The sequence below is a fragment of the Palaemon carinicauda genome, chromosome 38 (assembly GCF_036898095.1).
Source record: "Palaemon carinicauda isolate YSFRI2023 chromosome 38, ASM3689809v2, whole genome shotgun sequence".
NCBI classification, from domain to species: domain Eukaryota; kingdom Metazoa; phylum Arthropoda; class Malacostraca; order Decapoda; family Palaemonidae; genus Palaemon; species Palaemon carinicauda.
The window spans coordinates 70,033,964-70,056,361 of record NC_090762.1 but is presented as its reverse complement, the minus strand read 5'-3'; the positions used below and the strand labels follow the sequence as shown (position 1 = coordinate 70,056,361).

The 22,398-nt window shown below is 44.0% G+C and overlaps 1 protein-coding gene across 1 annotated transcript in view; it reads right to left on the bottom strand.

The window, feature by feature from the left end:
* The window catches only part of LOC137630369 (uncharacterized), a 188,571-nt gene that overhangs the window by 115,453 nt on the left and 50,720 nt on the right, over positions 1-22,398 (bottom strand). Inside the window, exon 3 of the mRNA XM_068361799.1 lies at positions 18,408-18,543. Coding sequence (XP_068217900.1) covers positions 18,408-18,543 — 136 coding nt within the window. The remainder of the gene's footprint in view (positions 1-18,407; positions 18,544-22,398) is intronic.

Below are 22,398 nucleotides of genomic sequence, written 5' to 3'. Positions count from 1 at the left end.
AGAAAAGGAGTTGCCCCTAGAAGTCATTGTCAGACGGTTGATGAACAAGACGAAGGTCAAGCTAAGGGTTGGTCGTATATGCCTCTCCGGAGGAGGATCCCATGGATGGAGGCCTGAAGTTGTTTCTACAAGTTCCAAGAGAGCGCAGGCTGACGGAGGAGTAAGAGATGCCAACAGCATCTGGAATTTCCAGGTGGTACCCATCCCAGTACTGACCAGACCCAACTTTGCTCTATTTTGCTAGTTGGAAGAATCACGGCAACTAAGTTGCTACAGCCATGGCATAAGCCAGAGCTGAATTCAATCCCCTCAAACAGAGGTAAACATGAAAGGGGAATAACCACACGGGGTTAAATCTCCCGATGCAGGTATGAAGGGCCAAGGAGAGGATCCAAGGAATCGGCCGAAGAAGCGTGACAGAGATCCGACAAGTTCTCGAACTTGTGGAGAGAAGAGAAGCAAATAACCCCAAAGGATAATGTTCACAAGATTTGTTCTGATTGATTGATTGATTGATTTGAGGTTTGCTGGCATCCTGACATCTAAGGTCATTGACACAAATATTGTTTATTGTAAATAAAAAAAAATAAATAAAAAAATGGTCAATTAAAACCATAAAACAAAGATGTCATTTTAAAAGTTAAATATCTTTCAGAAGACCTGCTTCTGAAATAAAGCTAAAAATACGACCAGCATGGTGGACACATCATATCCAAGAATCTTGGCAAGGATGAACCTGCCATCCTCAACTCAAGCCTTAAACAGATATTTATTTCTTTCACTACTATAAGAGGGGTATTCAGTCAATAAATGCCTCACTGTCAGTGGTACCAAACAGTCGTTGATGTTGGCTAGCCATCAAAAGCTTGTGTGTCAGCTGAGTGTGACCAATGCGGAGACGACAAAGAGTAGTCTCCCACTTTCGGGGCATCCCATTATACCTCCAAAGATATATAACATTGCTCATTTCTCTCATCTTATTTTTAAGTAAACCATTCCAATGCTGTTGCCAATCATTATTAATAAAATTTCTAATTGTAGGAAAATAATCATTATGGGGAATGGGATACCTTCTGGGTAGCAACTCAGCTGCAGCATTCTTGGCCAGCGAATTTGCCTTCTCATTTCCATACACACCTACGTGTGCCAGAACCCAGTAAAATCTAACTGTTATACCATTCATACTCTAACCGAAAGCCACTCTAAAATCATTAAAACTGAAGCATTATTGAAATTAAAAACTTCTAAATCTTGTAGGGCACTTCTTGCATCACTAAAAATGATAAAATTGCCCTGGTCTTGTAACGCTATTTTCTCGATAGCAGTTAATATGCTGTATAGCTCAGCTATAAATATGGAAACTGTTAGAGGAAGTGCACCTCCACAATTAAAAGCATTACTATATACTCCAAATGCTGCGCCAGCATCGAATTTGGAGCCATCAGTATAAATAAAAGTCGATTCCTTATGTTCTGCAACATGTTTCATAAAAAGAGACCTGGCTTCTATGTCCCTCATATTCTTTTCAACTCCAAATAAAATATTTACAAAAGGATACCTCTGGTAATTTCCATGGAGGCATTGATGATACCTTAAATGGAAGCACCTTACTTCTACCTGTTTCAAGACTGTCTATTAGTTGTTTCACCTGAAAAACTTGAGGTTGAGGGGATTTTGGGTGCATCTCAAAAGAATTAGGATGCCTTTGCAACCTAAACCAATACTGAATAATAGAAGCCTATTGGTAAAGGTCTAACGGTAATTCTCTTGCATCAACAAGGAGGATGGGAATAGGCAAAGTTCTAAATGCTCTTGTTGCCAATCTGATACCAGTATGGTGTATAAAATCTAAAATCTTTAGTCGACTTGGGGTGGTTGAGGAATATATCTCACACCCATAACTAATTTTTGAAAAAATTAGGACCTTGTATAACTTTAAAATAGTTTTGTGGTCTTCCCCCATGATGTATAGGACTAAACGTTTAAAAGATTTAAAGCCTCAAGACATTTCATTTTTAACGCTTTCAAGTGAGGAATCCATGTAAGCCTACAATCAAAGGTCAATCCTAGAAATCTAGCTTCACTCACACATGGGATACGCTGACCTTTGATGTACTTATGCGGGTCTGGATGTACTCCACGAATACAGCAGAAATGGACAGCAACAGTTTTACTTGTCGAAAAATTAAATTCATTCATATCCGCCCATTGATTTATTTTGTCGATTGAGAGTTGTAATTTTCTCTCAACCATTTCCATTCTAGCTCCAGCAAATGATATAGAGAGAACATCTACAAATAGTGTTGAGAGAATATCTTGAAGAATGACAGAGGATATTCCATTAATGGCTAGTGCAAATAGGGTTACACTTAGCACACTACCCTGAGGGACTCCTCCTTCCTTACATTTCCTCTCCGATAGTGTATCCCCCACTCTCACTTGAAAAAATCTATGTGAAATAAATAATTGAATGAACAATGGTAGCTCTCTCGTAATCTGGAATTATGAAAGATTTTAAGTATACCATATCTCCATGCAGTATCATACACCTTTTCAAGGTAAAAAAAAAAAAAAATGTTATTTTCATTAGTAAAATAAATTTTTGAATATACTTACCCGATGATCATGTAGCTGTCAACTCCGTTGCCCGACAGAAATCTACGGTCGGGATATGCCAGCGATCGCTATCCAGGTGGGGGTGTACTCAACAGCGCCATCTGTGGTCAGGTACTCAAGTACTTCTTGTCAACAAGAACTCAATTTTCTCCTCGGTCCACTGGTTCTCTATGGGGAGGAAGGGCGGGTTCTTTAATTCATGATCATCGGGTAAGTATATCTAAAAATTTATTTTACTAATGAAAATAACATTTTTCAATATTAATCTTACCCGATGATCATGTAGCTGATTCACACCCAGGGTGGTGGGTGGAGACCAGCATACATGTTAACAAAGAAGCTAAGTATCCCGTATTTCATTTTATTAGTTATTCAAAATAACAAACATAAAATAAATAAGTACCTGGTAAGGAAGTCGACTTGAACCATTACTCTGCCTTTATTAAGTACGTCTTCCTTACTGAGCGTAGCGGTCCTCTTAGGATGCTGAACGACTCTTAGGTGCTGAAGTATAAAGGGCTGCAACCCATACTAAAGGACCTCATCACAACCTCTAACCTAGGCGCTTCTCAAGAAAGAATTGACCACCCGCCAAATCAACCAGGATGCGGAAGGCTTCTTAGCCGACCGTACAACCCAAAAACAACAATAAAAAGTATTCAAGAGAAAGGTTAAAAAGGTTATGGGATTATGGGAATGTAGTGGCTGAGCCCTCACCTACTACTGCACTCGCTGCTACGAATGGTCCCAGGGTGTAGCAGTTCTCGTAAAGAGACTGGACATCTTTGAGATAGAATGATGCGAACACTGACTTGCTTCTCCAATAGGTTGCATCCATAACACTCTGCAGAGAACGGTTCTGTTTGAAGGCCACTGAAGTAGCCACAGCTCTCACTTCATGTGTCCTTACCTTCAGCAAAGCAAGGTCTTCTTCCTTCAGATGAGAATGTGCTTCTCTAATCAGAAGCCTGATGTAGTAAGAAACTGCGTTCTTAGACATTGGTAGCGAAGGCTTCTTGATAGCACACCATAAGGCTTCTGATTGTCCTCGTAAAGGTTTTGACCTTCTTAGATAGTACCTAAGAGCTCTAACTGGGCAAAGTACTCTCTCCAGTTCGTTCCCCACCAAGTTGGACAGGCTTGGGATCTCAAACGACTTAGGCCAAGGACGTGAAGGAAGCTCGTTTTTAGCAAAAAAACCGAGCTGCAAGGAACATGTAGCCGTTTCAGATGTGAAACCTATGTTCCTGCTGAAGGCGTGGATCTCACTTACTCTTTTAGCTGTTGCTAAGCACACGAGGAAAAGAGTTTTTAATGTGAGGTCCTTAAAAGAGGCTGATTGGAGCGGTTCAAATCTTGATGACATAAGGAACCTTAGGACCACGTCTAGATTCCAGCCTGGAGTGGACAACCGACGTTCCTTTGAGGTCTCAAAAGACCTAAGGAGGTCCTGTAGATCTTTGTTGGTGGAAAGATCCAAGCCTCTGTGGCGGAAAACCGCTGCCAACATACTTCTGTAACCCTTGATCGTAGGAGCTGATAGGGATCTTACGTTCCTTAGATGTAACAGGAAGTCAGCAATCTGGGTTACAGTGGTACTGGTTGAGGAAACTGCATTGGCCTTGCACCAGCTTCGGAAGACTTCCCATTTAGACTGATAGACTCTGAGAGTGGATGTCCTCCTTGCTCTGGCAATCGCTCTGGCTGCCTCCTTCGAAAAGCCTCTAGCTCTTGAGAGTCTTTCGATAGTCTGAAGGCAGTCAGACGAAGAGCGTGGAGGTTTGGGTGTACCTTCTTTACGTGAGGTTGACGCAGAAGGTCCACTCTTAGAGGAAGAGTCCTGGGAACGTCGACCAGCCATTGCAGTACCTCTGTGAACCATTCTCTCGCGGGCCAGAGGGGAGCAACCAACGTCAGCCGTGTCCCTTTGTGAGAGGCGAACTTCTGAAGTACCCTGTTGACAATCTTGAACGGCGGGAATGCATACAGGTCGAGATGGGACCAATCCAGCAGAAAGGCATCCACGTGAACTGCTGCTGGGTCTGGAATCGGAGAACAATACAACGGGAGCCTCTTGGTCATCGAGGTAGCGAACAGATCTATGGTTGGCTGACCCCACAGGGCCCAAAGTCTGCTGCAAACATTCTTGTGAAGGGTCCACTCTGTGGGGATGACCTGACCCTTCCGGCTGAGGCGATCTGCCATGACATTCATATCGCCCTGAATGAACCTCGTTACCAGCGTGAGCTTTCGATCTTTTGACCAAATGAGGAGGTCCCTTGCGATCTCGAACAACTTCCTCGAATGAGTCCCTCCCTGCTTGGAGATGTAAGCCAAGGCTGTGGTGTTGTCGGAGTTCACCTCCACCACCTCGTTTAGCTGGAGGGACTTGAAGTTTATCAAGGCCAGATGAACCGCCAACAACTCCTTGCAATTGATGTGAAGTGTCCTTTGCTCCTGATTCCATGTTCCCGAGCATTCCTGTCCGTCCAATGTCGCACCCCAGCCCGAGTCTGATGCGTCCGAGAAGAGACGGTGGTCGGGGGTCTAAACAGCCAAAGGTAGACCTTCCTTGAGAAGAATGCTGTTCTTCCACCACGTTAGAGTAGACCTCATCTCTTCGGAAACAGGAACTGAGACCGTCTCTAGCATCATGTCCTTTATCCAGTGAGCAGCTAGATGATACTGAAGGGGGCGGAGGTGGAGTCTCCCTAACTCGATGAACAGGGCCAGCGATGAAAGTGTCCCTGTTAGACTCATCCACTGCCTGACTGAGCATCGGTTCCTTCTCAGCATGCTCTGGATGCATTCTAGGGCTTGGTTGATCCTTGGGGCCGACGGAAAAGCCCGAAAAGCTCGACTCTGAATCTCCATACCCAGGTAGACAATGGTCTGGGATGGGACGAGCTGGGACTTCTCTAAATTGACCAGGAGGCCCAGTTCCTTGGTCAGATCCATAGTCCATCTGAGATTCTCCAGACAGCGACGACTTGTGGGAGCTCTTAAAAGCCAGTCGTCTAAATAGAGGGAGGCTCTGATGTCTGCCAAGTGAAGGAATTTCGCAATATTCCTCATCAGTCTCGTAAACACAAGAGGTGCCGTGCTTAGGCCAAAGCACAGGGCTTGGAACTGGTACACAACCTTTCCAAAGAGGAATCTTAGGAAAGGTTGGGAGTCTGGATGGATGGGGACGTGAAAGTATGCGTCTTTCAGGTCTAACGAGACCATCCAGTCCTCCTGCCTGACCGCTGCTAGGACCGACTTCGTCGTCTCCATCGTGAACGTCTGCTTGGTGACAAAAGCATTGAGAGCACTGACGTCCAGCACCGGTCTCCAACCTCCTGTCTTCTTGGCTACCAGGAAGAGACGGTTGTAAAAGCCCGGGGATTGATGATCCCGGACTATGACCACTGCTTCCTTTTGTAGCAAGAGCGACACCTCTTGTTGCAACGCTAGCCTCTTGTCCTTCTCCTTGTAGTTGGGAGAGAGGTTGATGGAAGATGTAGCTAGAGGGGGATTGCGGCAGAACGTAATTCTGTATCCCTCCCTTAGCCACTTCACAGACTGAGCGTCTGCACCTCTGCTCTCCCAAGCTTGCCAGAAGGTCTTGAGTCTGGCTCCTACTGCTGTCTGGAGAGGAAGGCCGTCAAAACTTGCCTTTTGCGGACTTGGAACCCTTCTTGGACTTGCCACGGTGACTGTCTGCACGGGTACCTCCTCTGCTGGAGGTTCTGCCACGAAAGGGCGGGATGAACCTAGAAGCAGGTGTATCAACTGCTGCAGGGCGGAAGGGTCTAGGCACGGAAGGTAAGGTTTTAGCCTTACGTGCAGAAGAAGCCATTAGATCATGAGTATCCTTCTGGATAAGTGAGGCAGCCATCCCCTTAATCAACTCCTCCGGAAACAGACACTTGGAGAGAGGAGCAAACAACAACTCTGACTTCTGGCAAGGAGTGATACCAGCAGATAAGAAGGAGCAAAGATGTTCTCTCTTCTTGAGGACTCCTGATACATATGAAGCCGCAAGTTCACCAGACCCATCCCGAATTGCCTTGTCCATGCTAGACATGATCAGCATGGCCGAGTCCTTATCTGAAGGGGAAGTCTTCCTGCTTAAGGCTCCCAAACACCAATCGAGGAAGTTGAATATCTCGAAGGCACGAAAGACTCCCTTCAACATATGATCTAGATCGGAAAAGGACCAGCAGATCTTCGAACGTCTCATAGCCAACCTGCGGGGAGAGTCAACCAGACTTGAGAAGTCGGCCTGGGCAGAGGCAGGAACCCCCAAGCCAGGTTCCTCTCCTGTGGCATACCAGACGCTCGACTTAGAAGCCAGCTTGGGAGGAGGAAACACAAAAGAGGTCCTTCCCAGTTGCTTCTTGGAATGCAACCAGTCCCCCATAACCCTCAAAGCTCTCCTAGATGATCTGGCGAGAACAAGCTTGGTGAAGGCAGGCGCAGCAGACTGCATGCCCAGAGCAAACTCGGAGGGAGGAGAACGAGGGGTTGCAGACACAAAATGCTCAGGATACAAGTCCCTGAACAAAGCAAGGACTTTGCGAAAGTCTAAGGAGGGTGGCGAAGACTTGTGTCCTTCAACATCAGAGTGAGGTTCATCCAGATGAGCAGCTTCATCATCCGATACATCATCATCCGAAAGTTGAGTTGTGAGTGGCAAAGGCAGAGCAGCAAGCTGAACGGCTGAATCCTGCAGAACGGGTGCATGCGTACCTGCGGATCCAACATCATGCCTCTGCTGGACAGTCTGCGAGCTGGCAACAACAAAAGCAGAGGGCTGGTGTGTGGGAGGGTCTGCGGTGGGCTGAGGAGCATGCGGTATGGTATGCAGAGCATGCTGTAAGGTATGCGGCTCATGCTGCATGGTATGCGGAGCATGCTGTAAGGTCTGCAGAGCATGCTGCATGGGCTGAGGAGAATGCCGCATAGTGCTGGAACCCGGCAACTCCTGATGCGGCAGCTCACGCATGTTAGCAGATGGTGCAGCAAGAACATGCGTCTGGCAGGGAGGACTGCGCATCGGTGGAGGAGCTCTCACAGGTGGGGTGTGGGAGCAGGCAGCCGCAGTATCTGCTGAGCGCACAACCTCTGCGGGTTGTAGGTTAACAGGAGAGGTGTTAACCTTCTCGGCATGATACTCCTGCATGAATGCCGCAAGCTGAGACTGCATAGTCTGCAGCATGGACCACTTAGGGTCTACTGTGGTTGGAGCAACAACAGACGGAGCAGTAGCCTGTTGAGGGACCACTCTACCTCTCTTGGGAGGTGTGCAGTCATCAGATGACTGTGGCGAGTCCGAACTGACCCAGTGGCTACACCTGGGCCGTTGGACTAGCTCGGAAGGGACCTTACGTTTGAGCGGTCGTGAGACCTTGGTCCACCGTTTCCTCCTGGAAACTTCTTCCACAGACGAGGAATGTAAGGGCTCATTCGTCTGTATGTGGATGGGACGATCCTTAACAGATACGTCCGCAACCACTGAGGATACATCCGTGCGCCGATCAAGGCCTGCCGAACCCTTTGGTCCTTCGACATTGCTTCTCCCCTGGGCTTGGGAGCTTGCAAGAGGTCCCGGACTGGGAGGACGACTGGCACGCACAGATGTACCCTCATGCGCAACACTGACACTGACACTATGCACATCACTAGCACTAACACTTCCCACTGCACTCTTCGCTTTCAGCTCTCTGACATCTGCCAAGAGCTGATTGCGGTCACTAATCAACGACTCCACCTTCTCACCGAGAGCCTGAATGGCACGCAACATATCAGCCATTGCAGGCTGAGCACTCGTAGCAGGTTCGGGAGTCACCACCACAGGGGAAGGAAAAGGTTGAGGGGCATGGGGAGAGGAAAAATCCACAGAGCGAGAAGAACTCCTCCTATCTCTCTCCTTCTCTAACCTACGTGCATATCTGAGGAATTCGTTAAAATCGAATTCCGAAAGCCCAGCACATTCCCCACATCGATCTTCCAATTGACAGGATTTACCCCTACAATTGGAACATACGGTGTGAGGATCTATAGAGGCCTTCGGAAGACGCCTAGTACAAGTCCTAACACTACACTGCCTGTATTTAGGAACTTGGGAATGGTCAGACATCTTGAATTTAGAGGTAGTCAAGGGGGAATTCCAAAATTAAGCAAAGTTCGTTAACCAATGAATCAAATTAATTCCAAAAGCTTGCTAAGCTAAGGATAAAGCTTCCTGAACAGCGAAGGCTAAACTTTAGAGCAAATACATCACCAATTCGTGAACAAAAGACTCCAAAATCAACAGCGTATCCAAGTAGGTCTTGCCGGCGGCACGACAGAGGAAAAATTGAGTTCTTGTTGACAAGAAGTACTTGAGTACCTGACCACAGATGGCGCTGTTGAGTACACCCCCACCTGGATAGCGATCGCTGGCGTATCCCGACCGTAGATTTCTGTCGGGCAACGGAGTTGACAGCTACATGATCATCGGGTAAGATTAATATTGAAAAAAAAAGATTGTTACATGGTGCTCTTTGGAAGCAAAGGCTTCACAAATAGAGGACTCAAGTCGTATCAACACATCAGTCGTTGAGTGCATTTTTCTAAATCCACAATGGATAGGTGATAAAATACCCTACTTTTCCAGTTCAAAATCAGTCTTGCATTGACCTTTTCTCCATGATCTTACATAAACAATATGTTAATGCATTTGGTCGAAAGTTTACTGCTAAAAACTTATCCTTACCAGGTTTTAAAAAAGCCTAAAATAATGGCTAGTTCCTAAACACTTGGATAACTATGATCATGCCATATTCTGTTAATAATGATTAAAATAAATAACTTTATATTAATAGGTACATGTCTAAACATTGCATATGGAATTCCATCGGGTCCAGGGGCTGTTTCATTACACGTAGCAAGGGCGGAATCAAACTCTCTTTCTGTAAAAGGAGAATTGTATGACTCTTCCCTTACTATTACAAAATGTAAAATTTTCATTTCTTCAATGATCCTACACTGGTGTCCAGGGACTGCATCACACTTGCATGATACATTTGGGAAATGATCAGTCAGGCCATTGCCAACCTCAGTTGATCCAGTCACATATTAATCATTCACCTTCAACACTGGTGGTGGGTTGGGGGTGAATTTGCCTGCTATCATTTTTACTTTCCTCCACACAGAGGATGGTGGTGTTCTACTGTTAATGGAAGAAACAAAAGATACGCCCAGCTTCTTTCATGGCACAACGGAACTGTGCTCTACATTTCTTGTATATAATCAAATTGTTCTCAGTACAGAAGCTGCACAATCAAGTTAAAGACGTTCTTGTGGCTCAGTGCAGGGCAGTTAGTTCTGAAGACCCCCAGAGAACTGGTCGTCATTTGAATAACCCTGTTGTTTTGGGAATTGAATTAACTCCTGCTGTATGAAGGGTTCCATTCCGTAAGTCTATGGCATCATCAATATTTTCAAAATGTTCTGCATTCCCTTCAATTTTGCTTGGCTAACGAAATATATCCCAGTTCGCCTTGTCAAGATTCCAATGTGGCAACCTCTGTAAAGGTGAACCATTATTGGTGTTTATAATGATATGTGCATGATCACTAGTATGCCAATCATCTAATGTCCTCCAATCAAAGTCGAGAAGGCAATTAGTGCTTGTGATTGATAGGTCAATGCATGACAAAGTACCTGTCTGGACATGAAAGTGCGTGGGCTCTCCTGTATTAGGGAGCCCAACATTCTCATTTTCCACAATTGATGATATAATATTGCCCCTTGTGTTTGCTAAAACATCACCCCATAAAGGATGTCTACCATTCAAATCTCCCAGTAAGAGAAAAGGTTGAGGAAGTTGTTGAACCACCTATACTAAATTATCACAGGAAATGTTACCATTTGGAGGTAAGTACAGAGAGCATAATGTATATTTTCTCCCTATATCAACCTGTACAACCACTGCCTGCAGAGGTGTAAGAATAGATAAAGGTATTTGGGGAACATCTCGACGAACGTACATGAGACTTCCGCCATGGCTCCCTTCTTGTTGATTATATGGTGTTCTATAACTAACACACTCTCGAGGACAAGGAGTGTTACCATAAAGCTTGCTTTCCTGTAGACATACAATTATGGAGGAATGCTCATTAATTAGAAGCTTAAGTTCTTCATAGCTGGCCCTTAAACCTGACAATTCCATTGCATAATGGAGGAGAAGATTACGGATGAGGTCTTCCCATTGCCAGTTTTTAATCCAACATTATTTCCTGTAGGTTTCTGTAGAGATGGCCTAGATATATTGGGTTTTACGTTTGTCTTTTTCTTTGTGTCCCTCTGATCTATTTGTAGAGGCAGATGGTGGACCTCAACTTGAATTTCTGATTTATTCAAGTTATCTTCCGGTTTATCAGAAACATCAACAGACAAAAACATCAAATTTGTTTGATGTCTTAACTTTAATGTTTCTAATGGGGGGGGGGGAAGAGAGATGGAGGTCTCTCTCTTTTATGATTATCTGATGGTGAGATTTTAGGTTTTTGCACCTTTCCCACTAGAGGTGCATCAGGTAAGTTGTTTTTAAGTGGAACCTCCATCAAACCAGGCAAGGACATGGCCTGTGAGAGTTTTTACTATATTTTTTATTAGGGAATGAAAATTGTACAGATGTGGGCATTGCCCCTGAAGATTTGTTCTGAATCACTGAAGAGGTGGTGGACGCGAGTGATCAGAAGACTTCTGTTGCAGCAACCGCTGTGTAGAATTAGATTCTAACTACCTGGAGGTGAGGAATAAGTGAAAATGCATGCGCAAATGCAGGTCTTATCAATGAAGACTTTTGTGAGGTAACCATATACTGTACAGTACTATAAGTGACACAAGGGAAGAGGAAGCGATCGGAAGCGGCGACTCCGTCCCTGAGGCACATGGACCATCAGCCCCCTAGTAGTAGAAATAGTAGTACAAGTAGTGGCTGTGGAGCGAAGAAAACTTTCGTGAATGCTGACAAGAACTGGAGAGCTGATGAAGAGGCCTGCCAACCGCAGAAAGATGAAAAACATCTGTAACCGAAAACACTGTACTTGTGTGAAACAACAAGTTTGAAGAGGCAAGTGGGGTATTAAGGGCCAAGGTTGACACTTGTGCTTCACACCACTCCTTGAAGGAGAGAGCTGGATTAGGTTCCAAAGAAGGGAATGCTAAACTCCCTCAACTGCATGTTGGAAGCCCTACCGAAGTAGCACAACTCGAAGAGGTTCGAGGATGAAAATATGTCGTCTCGAAGAGGATACTCTCAGATGGCCAGAGGAGGAAGAGTCTCGCCAGGAAGAGCAGTAGCTCATTTGAAGTTAGGTTCAGCCGGTGTTCTGTGCTCAACCTTCCAGCCAAAAGAGCAGTTGGTCACGGAATACAACTTAACCACAGAGATGGAAGTGGTTGCTGGGACACCCTCAACCAGGAAGAGCTGACGAGTGTCGATCACAAGCAGGTGAGTGACGGACACGAGCTGCCAGATGGCAAGCAAGAGCTGCCGAACAGTGAGCTGACGAACTGCGTGCTGGCAAACGGCGAGATGGCGAACAAACAGTTGCTATAGCTGTAGTGAATGCCAGAGCTGAATTTAATCCTCTCAAACAGAGGGAAAGATAAAATGGGAATAACCCCACAGTATTATGTCTCCCAATGCTGTCAAGTGGTGATCATGAACCGAACGGTGAGCTGGCAAACCGCAAGCTGACAGACTGCAAGCTTGCGAACGGCGAGTTGGCGAACAGGCAGTGAGCTAGCGAATGGGGATTACGAAGTGACGAGAGACAATCATGGGAGATAACGAGCTGACGCAAGGCAAGGCAAATCTGTTGGCGAGATGAGTCAACTGGGTGTGATAAGTCTGCTGGATGAGACTAGTCTTGCTGGACGTGGAAAGTCTTGTTGGAAGAGACGCGTCAGCATGGCGAGAAAGGTCTGTTGGTGAGAAAAGTCTTGATGAAGACAAGTCTTCTAGACGAGACGAGATCTAAGCGAGAAGAGTTTGTTGGCTGACAAGGTCTGCTCCCCAGGATGAAGGGAAGGGAATGGACGAATTCAATTCCCGCCGGAGGAATCCCCCAAAGGGAAGACCGAACAGATGAATAAAATCTCTCTCACACACGGGAAGGGCGACCAACATCTGATGTCTCTGTCGGCAATTACCCGCAAGCAGGAAGATTGCCGATCAGAGGCTGAAGGGAAAGTTCCAAAACCTGGAGGCGAACCTCCGTGCACCACTCTCTGCATCCCCTCAACGAGCTCTGGCTCAGTTTGTAGGTTGACATCAAGTATGCCTGAGAACGAAGCCAAAGCTTGTTCTCAAGGTTCCCCCCAAAGAACTACCGAGAGGGTCGATCCCGCAGACGGAAAAGGACGACGTCAGTGCAATGGACAGGAATGGACGAATCCGATTCCCGCTGGAGGAATCCCCCAAAGAGAAGACTGAACAGGAGAAGGAAGTCTCTCCCACGGACGGGAAAAGGTGACCAACAAGGCCATTGTCAGCGTGATGGTCAGGAAACAGCCATAGGCGCAGACGGAGAAGGCAAAGACTGGGCAGGAACCGCAACTTCCCCAAGAACGTGAACGTTGCTAGCGCTGAAGAAAACAAAAAAAAAGAATGAAAGGACAAACCACCTCGGAAGGACGAACTAGTCCAAGGATGGGAAAGGTGTCTTCCAAGAGGTACAGGAACCTGCTGACTGTGCACTTCCTCCGTCGACTGCTATCACTGAACGAAGGAGTGCGGCATCGTTAGTGCTGTATAAAAGTTATATCAAAATAAATTTATTCAAATAATTAATAGTTGACGAAAGACCACTAGGGAGAACAACCTAACCCGTGGGCAGGAAAAGAGTTCCCTAAGAGGGAAAGGAATAAACTCAATACTCTTGACTCCTTCTGCCGGCCACCATCCCAGGACAAAGGAGTGCGGGGTCAAAAGTGCTGTAGTAAGGTAAATTAAAACAGTTCTATTCAAAATTAATTAGCTAAAGAAAAAATAAAACACCAGGGAGAACTATCTAACCCGCGGACAGGATAGGTGTTCCCCGAGAGGCACAAGAAACATGCTTGAAACCATGTACTCCCTCTGCCAACTGAAACGTAGAGCAAGGGAGAGCAGCATCATCAACAAAGAGGAGCAAGCGTTCTTCCCTACTAAGAAATAGCAGGGAGTGAGCGGCGTCAACATACGAACGAAGAAGTATTATTCACATAAGGACGACTGCCCTAAGGTGGCCAGGTTGCTGCACTTGGAGAAGTGGGGGAGACACCATCAGAGAAGGTTTCTCCACCCTCGAGAAACGCCACACTACGCTGACACGAAAACAGCAACACTCACACTGTAATGATAAAAGAATGTTTATATATGTATAAAAACATTTTTTGTATGTTTAGATATATATAAAAATGGTAGTAGGTTGTAGGTAGTAGGTTGGCCAGGGCACCAGCCGCCCGTTGAGATACTACCACTAGAGAGTTATTGGATCCTTTGACTGGCCAGACAGTAATGCATTGGATCCCTCTCTCTGGTTACGGTTTATTTTTTCTTTGCCTACACATACACAGAATAGTCTGGCCTATTCTTTACATATTCTCGTCTTTCCTCATACACCTGACAACAATAAGATACCTGTACTAAACACTTCTTCACCCAAGGGGTTAATTACTGTACTACAATTGTTCAGTGTACTTTCCTCTTGGTAAGGGTAGAAGAGACTCTTTAGCTATGGTAAGCAGCTCTTCTAGGAGGACACTCCAAAATTAAACCATTGTTCTCTAGTCTTGGGTAGTGCCACAGCCTCTGTACCATGGTCTTCCACTGTCTTGGGTTAGAGTTCTCTTGCTTGAGGGTACACTCGGGCACACTTTTCTATCTTTTTTTTTCTTCCTCTTGATTTTTTGAAATGGTGTGTTGGGCAGGCTTAATAGAAGGGCCATGGATGCCGGGTGGTTTATCAAGAGGTCGTCTTTTCCTTTTCTGATTCTTTTTCTTCTCAAAACCATCCTTACTGTCCTCCCTTCAGTTGAAGTGGCTATCCTGGAGGGTATTTAGCCTTGCATGGTGTATCGGCTCCTCCATGTTGACCCGTTTTTCTGACTTTTTACTATAGTTTATGGGTATCATCAATCACTTTATTTATAATTCTGTACATATTGTTTTTGTTAAAATTCTTGTTAATCTAGTTTTCAAGTATGATGTCTCTTTTTTATTTCTATTAATTCTTATGCTGTCTGGAGACATTGAGCGAAATCCGGGACCAGTACGTCCTAGATTTCGTCAATGTCATCTTCTGTATTGCAACATTCATGGTCTTCAAGCAAATATCCAAGACCTTACAGTTGCGTCCAGACAGTATGATATTCTTTTGTGCTCAGAAACTTTGGTTTCTAATATGAGGCACTCATCTGAGCTCCTTATAACTGGTTTTAAGAAGCCAATAATGTTGAAACGTGATGCCATCCCTAGGGCCAGGGGAATGGCGGTGTATATTAGGACTGAGTACCCTGCTTCTCATAAGTCCTGCTATCAATGTGGATGTCATGAGATTCAGGTAATAAAAGTTTGTGGCAGCCATAACAACTTTTATTTGTGTTTGATCTACCGAAATCCAGACATGGATGATTCTATCTTCGATTGTCTTCTTACCATTATGGCCAAGATACAAGAAGATGATAGAAAGGCTTCTTTTGTCTTGGTTGGTGATTTTAATGCTCACCATATGGAGTGGTAAAGTTCTATCTCTCCTACCGATAGCCATGGCTTAAGAGCTTTAGACTTTGCCCCTGGATTAGGCTGTGAGCAAATCATAAATGAAGCTACTCATAGGTCTGGTAATTGCTTGGACCTCGTATACACTGACTCCCCTGGCGTTATAACTAGTAAGGTTGGTTCTCAAGTCGAGACATCTGATCATGCCTTGATTTCATTAGTAGTCAAGACTGAGCAGCCTGTCCCTGATGTATCATACTCTTGTAAAATTTATATGAAATCCCAAGCAGACTGGAATGGGATTTTACATGATCTTTTGTGCTTGAATTGGTCACAATTATATAGTAGTGTAGATACTGTTGTCTCTGAATGAGAATCTAGTCAACATAATTGATAGGCGTATCCCTTCTCGTGTGCTAAGGTACCGAGTGAAGGACAAACCGTGGTTCAATGATGATTGTAGACGGGCTTATTTGGAGAAGCAGGAGGCCTATCATCTTTGGAAGGGTAACAGATCAGATTTGACCTGGAATAACTATACTCAGCTTCGAGCTTTTTCTCAGAGTTTATGCCTCAACTGAAAAGGAATACAATTTAACCATAATAGAAACCCTTTCTGGTACAACTCAAGAACATAAATGGTGGTCTAACCTTAAAACTGCACTCTTTGGTGTTGATGCAACAGTTCCTCCTTTACTTAAACCAGATGGCTCAGTCCCTCACTGTCCAAAGGAAAAGGCAACCCTTTTGGCTGATGTTTTTGACAGTAAACAGAGTAATGAAAAACTTGAACTTCCTCATTCTTGTTTTCCAGAGGCTAAACTAACTAGTTTAGCTTTTCGATCTCGGGAAATTAAAGCTCTGTTGATGGACCTTGATGCTTATGGAGGTGTAGACCCAAATGGTATTTTTCCTTTTATTTTTTATAAAGACAGCAGATTTCTTAGCTCCAAAGTTATCTGTTATTTTGCGCAAGTTAGCAAGAAGAGGAGCTTTTAGCACTTGTTGGAGAATTGGTAATATTACTCCTCTATGTAAATGTGTTTGTAGTAGCTCAAGTCCCACTGATTACCGCCCAATTTCCATAACTCCCATCTTATCTAAAGTTTTTGAACGTCTTCTGGCAAAACGTCTTAATAGGTTTGCTGAAGGTAATCATCTATTCCCTAGTTTGCAATTTAGTTTTCGTAAAGGCCTTGGAGCATATGATGCCCTCCTTACAATCTCCAATGCTGTACAGAAATCCCTTGATTGTGGTCAGGAAGTTCGTAAGATTGGCCTTGATTTTAGTGCTGCCTTTGACCGTGTTATTCATGAGGCCCTTCTTTTCAAACTCAAACAGTTGGGAATGGGTGGGTCGTTTCTTAGCATTATTATTGATTTTTTAAGTAATAGATCTCAAAGAGTTGTTGTTGATGGGCACCATAGCGAGTATAGGAATGTGATTTCCGGTGTTCCACAGGGTAGTGTTCTTAGCCCATTACTTTTCATACTATATATACATGACTTGTGGTTTGGCCTAGAAACCAAGCTTGTTGCATATGCAGATAATACTACTCTCTTTGCATCAATTCCATCCCCTGAATGTAGATCTAGGGTTGGTGAATCCCTTAATAGAGATTTAGCTAAAATTAGTGCAAGGTGCAAATTATGGGGTATGAAGTTGAATCCTAACAAAACTCAAAGTATGATTGTAAGTAGGTCAAGGACGGTGGCTCCTCAACATCCGGATCTCAGTATTGATAATGTTTCTTTAAATTTGTATGACTTTTAAAATTCTAGGTGTGATTCTCGACAGCAATTTTACTTTTGAGAAACACATTAGGACTGTGTCTTCTTCAATTGCACAAAAAATTGGCTTATTGAGAAAGTCTTTTAAGATTTTCGGTGATCAATCTATTCTGAAGAAGTGTTTTAATTCTTTCATTCTACCTTGTTTTCAGTATTGTTCTCCTGTCTGGTGTTCTGCTGATGATTCTAATCTTAATTTGTTGGACAGAAACTTACGATCTATTAAATTTCTTATTCCTGATCTAGATATTAATCTTTGGCACCATTGTTCAATTAGTTCATTATGCATGTTGCATAAGATTTTTCATAACTCTGACCATCCTTTACATTCAGATCTCCCTGGACAATACTATCCTGTTCGTAATACTAGACAGGCAGTTAATTCTAATAGCCAGGCCTTCTCCATCATAAGGCTCAATACTACACAGTATTCTAGAAGTTTTATTCCAGCTGTTACCAAGTTGTGGAATGATCTTCCTAATCGGGTAGTTGAATCAGAAGAACTTCAAAAGTTCAAAATTGGAGCAAATATTTTCATGTTGACCAGGCTGACATGAGTCTTTTTATAGTTTATATATGACATATCTATTTTTGACATTGCTAATAGTTTATATATGACATATCTATTTTGATGTTACTGGTTTTAAAATGATTTATTGTTAATTTGTTCCCATCATTTATTTATTTCCTTATTTCCTTTCCTCACTGGGCTATTTTTCCCTATTGGAGCCCTTGGGCTTATAGCATCTTGCTTTTCCAACTAGGGTTGTAGCTTGGCTAGTAATAATAATAATAATAATAATAATAATAATAATAATAATAATAATTGAAAAACATAAGAAAAAGTCAAAGACCAGATAAAATTGTGCAGAGAGAGAGACAAACATCTACTCTCACCAAGCCAAAAGTAAAGAGCAACGATAGGACACAGGAGTGTGTGTGAGCGGGATAGCCAGCTATCCCCCAAATACCCTCCAACTAGTGGGTGGGGGGTTATACTTCGCTAAATTTCTTATGGCTAAACTTCCAGCTTTGCCAAATGTATAATCCATATAAAATAGCGAGGGTTTGTATAAGTGTCTAAACAAAAGTTCAGAAGCTCCATGCCATATTGATAAATTACAGTACTCTAAAAATATCAGTTTTTTTATGACTAATTGATGAATCAATAAGGCTATCTCTCTAAACCCCTTTGAACGCAGGCCACATTCAATCTTCACAACTCTATACCTCTTTTCATCTTGCATGAATCACTTACTGATATGGACGAATGTTACTTGGGTTAAATATATCCACTTCATTGTACCATGTGCTGACAGCAACTGGCCATTCTGGGTCATTGCTACGTCTAATCTGGGCACTTATGAACAAGTTTTGTCCCACACCAAACCTTGCTGAAATAAAAAAAAGAATTAATTAAATATAAGAAATGAGCAAAAACATTATGAAAAAAAATCAGCCAACGTAAAGATGATTAAGATATAGCAAATTGAATAACTTTAAAATTTCACAAGACTACTATGAAACCAATACATTGAATGCAAAATAAAATTGTGTCTGAATCAAGTAATTATTCTGACAATAGAGATGCCAAAGTCTACGTTTGCAAAAAGAGTAAGAAAACAAGATTTACTATTTACCTTTTACCTTAATAGCTACATAATAATAAAGCATGGCATAAGTTATATTCCATTGCATAGATACGCTATGATCTGTTGTCTACAAAATATCACAAATTTTAAAAGAAATATGACAAATTTGGAAGTAGTTTGCATTTTCCAAAACGATATAACCTGTGGCTATTTATAAGGAATATTACTTTTGACGAAACTGAAAGAAGAGCCATAAGTGTTTTAGCAAAGGTTAACCACCCACCCGCTAATTAGCGGGATGGAGGGAGGGTAGGTAGTAGCTACCCCACTCACTAACACACCTGGGTTGTGAACCCACTTTGCTTGGCGGTAGGACTTCAAAGGGGAACTGAGGTTGGCAGGCCAATCTGTATAAATAGCTACAGGTTTGTATCGTTAGGAAAAATACAAATTACTTCCAAATTTGTCATTTGTTCCATCACTAAATACATACAAACACTATTTACAGGAAATGACTTACCCTTTAGGAGGGTGAAGTCCATGCCAACTTTTTTTCTTTGACCTGGGGATTTTCTCCCTTTATGTGTTTTGCCAATATTTGGTGGAAACATATATATCTAGCTAAAGCTGTACTATGCATGGTACACCAGCTACAGAAGCTGTGTGCTCATGATACTAGCAATGTGACTGTCTACATAAGTTTTTCAATCATAGGAATCTTCATAGGTTACCAAGACTCACCCAATAACCCCCTCATTAGGGTATGGGGACGCAACAAGTATTGCAATAATACCAGGTTACACAAGGGAACAACGGTTTACCTGCAGGTAGTTGAGGGCAACTTTGTAGAGGATCATGGATGCTGACTCCTCTAAAAGGGGGATGAAGAAAAGAGAGAGCCAATCATTCCTAATCATTCATTCAGACTAATCCCGAATAACCTTTGCCCTCAACCCTCTGCTACTTGTCCATCAAGGAGCTTGAGGTGTTAAACCAGTTGTTGTGCAGCCACCAATGGACCAATGGAAAATTTTTCCATTTTCCTGTGGGTTACATTTTGCAGTTAGTGGACGGTGAAGATCAGCTCCATTGTAGTACCTGCGCCACAGATTAGTTTTGTTTGAACCCCCATGGACGTTGCAAGGCTCCTAACGTCATGAGCTCTGGGTCGATGTGTCGGAGGAGGGTCAAGATTCAGTGCCAGGTCAATGACCTTACGAATCCAAGCAGAGATGGTGTTCTTTGTGATCCTCCTCACTTTCCCCTTGCTGAAAAAGAGTGCTGTAGATTTCCTTTTGAGGTAATTCCTCAAACTCCTTAATGGGCATAGTAACAGTGCATCTGGGTCATCGGTTACAGAACGGAGACTATCCAGAGGGAATCAAATATAGGATTTGCTACCCTCTGATTTTGAGTCTTTGCAATAAACTCAAAGACGAAGCTGATGATTACCTCTCCCCATTCCCTTGAATGAGTGATGTCATACGAGAGACCATGAAGTTCACTAACTCTTTTGACTGAAGCCAAAGTAGGAACACCGTCTTCAGAGTGAGGTGGTGATCTGTTGTCTGGCGTAATGGTTCGTAGGGGGGACCCTTCAGAGAGTAAAGGACTCGAACCACGTTCCAAGGAGGTAGTCTCACTTCCGACTGGGGATGGGTAAACTCATAACTTTGCATGAAGAGAGAAAGTTCCAATGAAGAAGAAATATCGACTCCTTTCAGATTGAAGGTCAGACTCAAGGCTAAGCAGTAACCTTTTACAGTAGAAACTGATAGCAGCATTACTCCCGTAGGTGCACAAGGAATTCCACTATTGCTGGAATAGTGGTATCGAGGGGAGAGATAACCCTTCCACGATACAAACCACAGAAGACAGTCCACTTAGCCTGGTAGACTGATGCTGATGATCATTGCAGGTGTCCAGCAATTCGCTTCGCACCTTGTTGCAAAAATCCTCTCTGAGTGAGAAGGTGCTGGATAGTTCCCAGGTGTAAAGTTGTAGCAAAGTTATGGCTTAGTTGAAGATGTTTGCATGTGGCTGTTTGAGTAGATCATGTGGTAGAGAAAGTTCTCTTGGGAGATATGTCAATAGCTGCAGAAAGTATGGGAACCATTCTTTGTGGTGCCATTGCGGAGCTACAAGAGTCATTGAGAGATTGACGGATGTTCTGGTCTTGTTGAGTACACTTTCCAACAGACAGTATGGGGGAGAAGCGTAAATGTCGATGTTGTCTCCAGAGAGCTTGGGGATCCGGGACTGGGGATCAGTAAAGAGGGACCCTGAAATTCAGGGACGCCACGAACAGATCCACAGTCGGGGAACCCCACAAAGTCAAGACTTTGTTGGCTACAAGATGATTCAAAGACCACTCGGAGCCTACTACCTGATTCGCTGTGCTCAGGTTGTCTGAGGCTGAGCAGTCCAGCATGCCAGCCCTCAACCCTTCTTTTGATGCATTTGAAAAGAGCGTCAAGCCCAGGGAGAGGAGGGGGGAGAATGAGAAGGTCGACATCCTTGCGCGGATTCTCATCTGCCACCAACCATCTGAAGTCTGTCTCTTCTTCTCTTTTAATAGACACATATGAACTAAAATGTCTGGGAATCGCTGGACTGATTCCAATTGGACTTTAGTCGCCATTGGAGAGATTGGATCCTGAGGCAGCCATTGGGAACTAGACGAACCAAGGATCCTATGTGCCTGAGGAGACAAAACCACCTCTGGTTCGGGAGTTCTTCTCGTCTGAGGAACATTCTTGCCACCTTCCTAATCCTCACTACCCTGTCGCATGATGGGAAGATTTTCTGTTGATCGGCGTCTATGATCATACCTACGTACCAGTAGTTGAGAGGGAAGCAGTGACGATTTCTAGAGGTTTACCATAATCCCCAGCTCTTGGCAAAACCTCAGAAGTTTATCTCGGAGTTGAAGAAAGGTTGTCACCGAGCATACTAGAATCAGCCAGTCATCCAGATATTGAAGGTGACAGATGCCGATTCTGTGAGCCCAAGATGACACTGGGGAAAACTCTCATGAAAACCTGAGGTGCTGTGGAAAGACGGAAGCACAGCACCTTGAACTGGTATTTCTTGTTGTCTAGGATGTTCCTTAGATACTTCCTTGAAGATGGGTGGATTGGGCCCTGGAAGTATGCGTCCTTTAGGTCCAGTGTACACATTAAACCCTATGGTCTTACCCATTGTCTGACCGAGTCTGTCATCTCCATGCTGAATGGAGTTTGTTTGACCAACTTCTTCAGAGCTGAGAGATCGATGACTGGTCTCCAGCCTCCAGACGTCTTTTTCACAAGAAAGAGTAGACTGAAGAAGCCTGTGAAGTTATCAAGGACCTCTTGGAGACACCCCTTTTCCAACATGGTCTGGACTTTGGCCCTCAGTTCCTTTGTGGATCCCTTTGCATAGGAGCTTGATGGAACTGGAACCTTGGTCAGTAGAGGGGGAGATTGTGTGAATGGTACACAATGCCCTAAACAAATCACAAAGACTATCCATATTTCGGGCCTGAGCAGCAGCCACCTCTGCCAGCGGCGATGCAGGCTTCTCCCCACAGGTGGACAAGTAGGATTACCCGTCCTAGCAGGCTACAGCCATGGCCATCCCTCTAAAACTCTTCCCTACACTCGAGGACTTGGAACC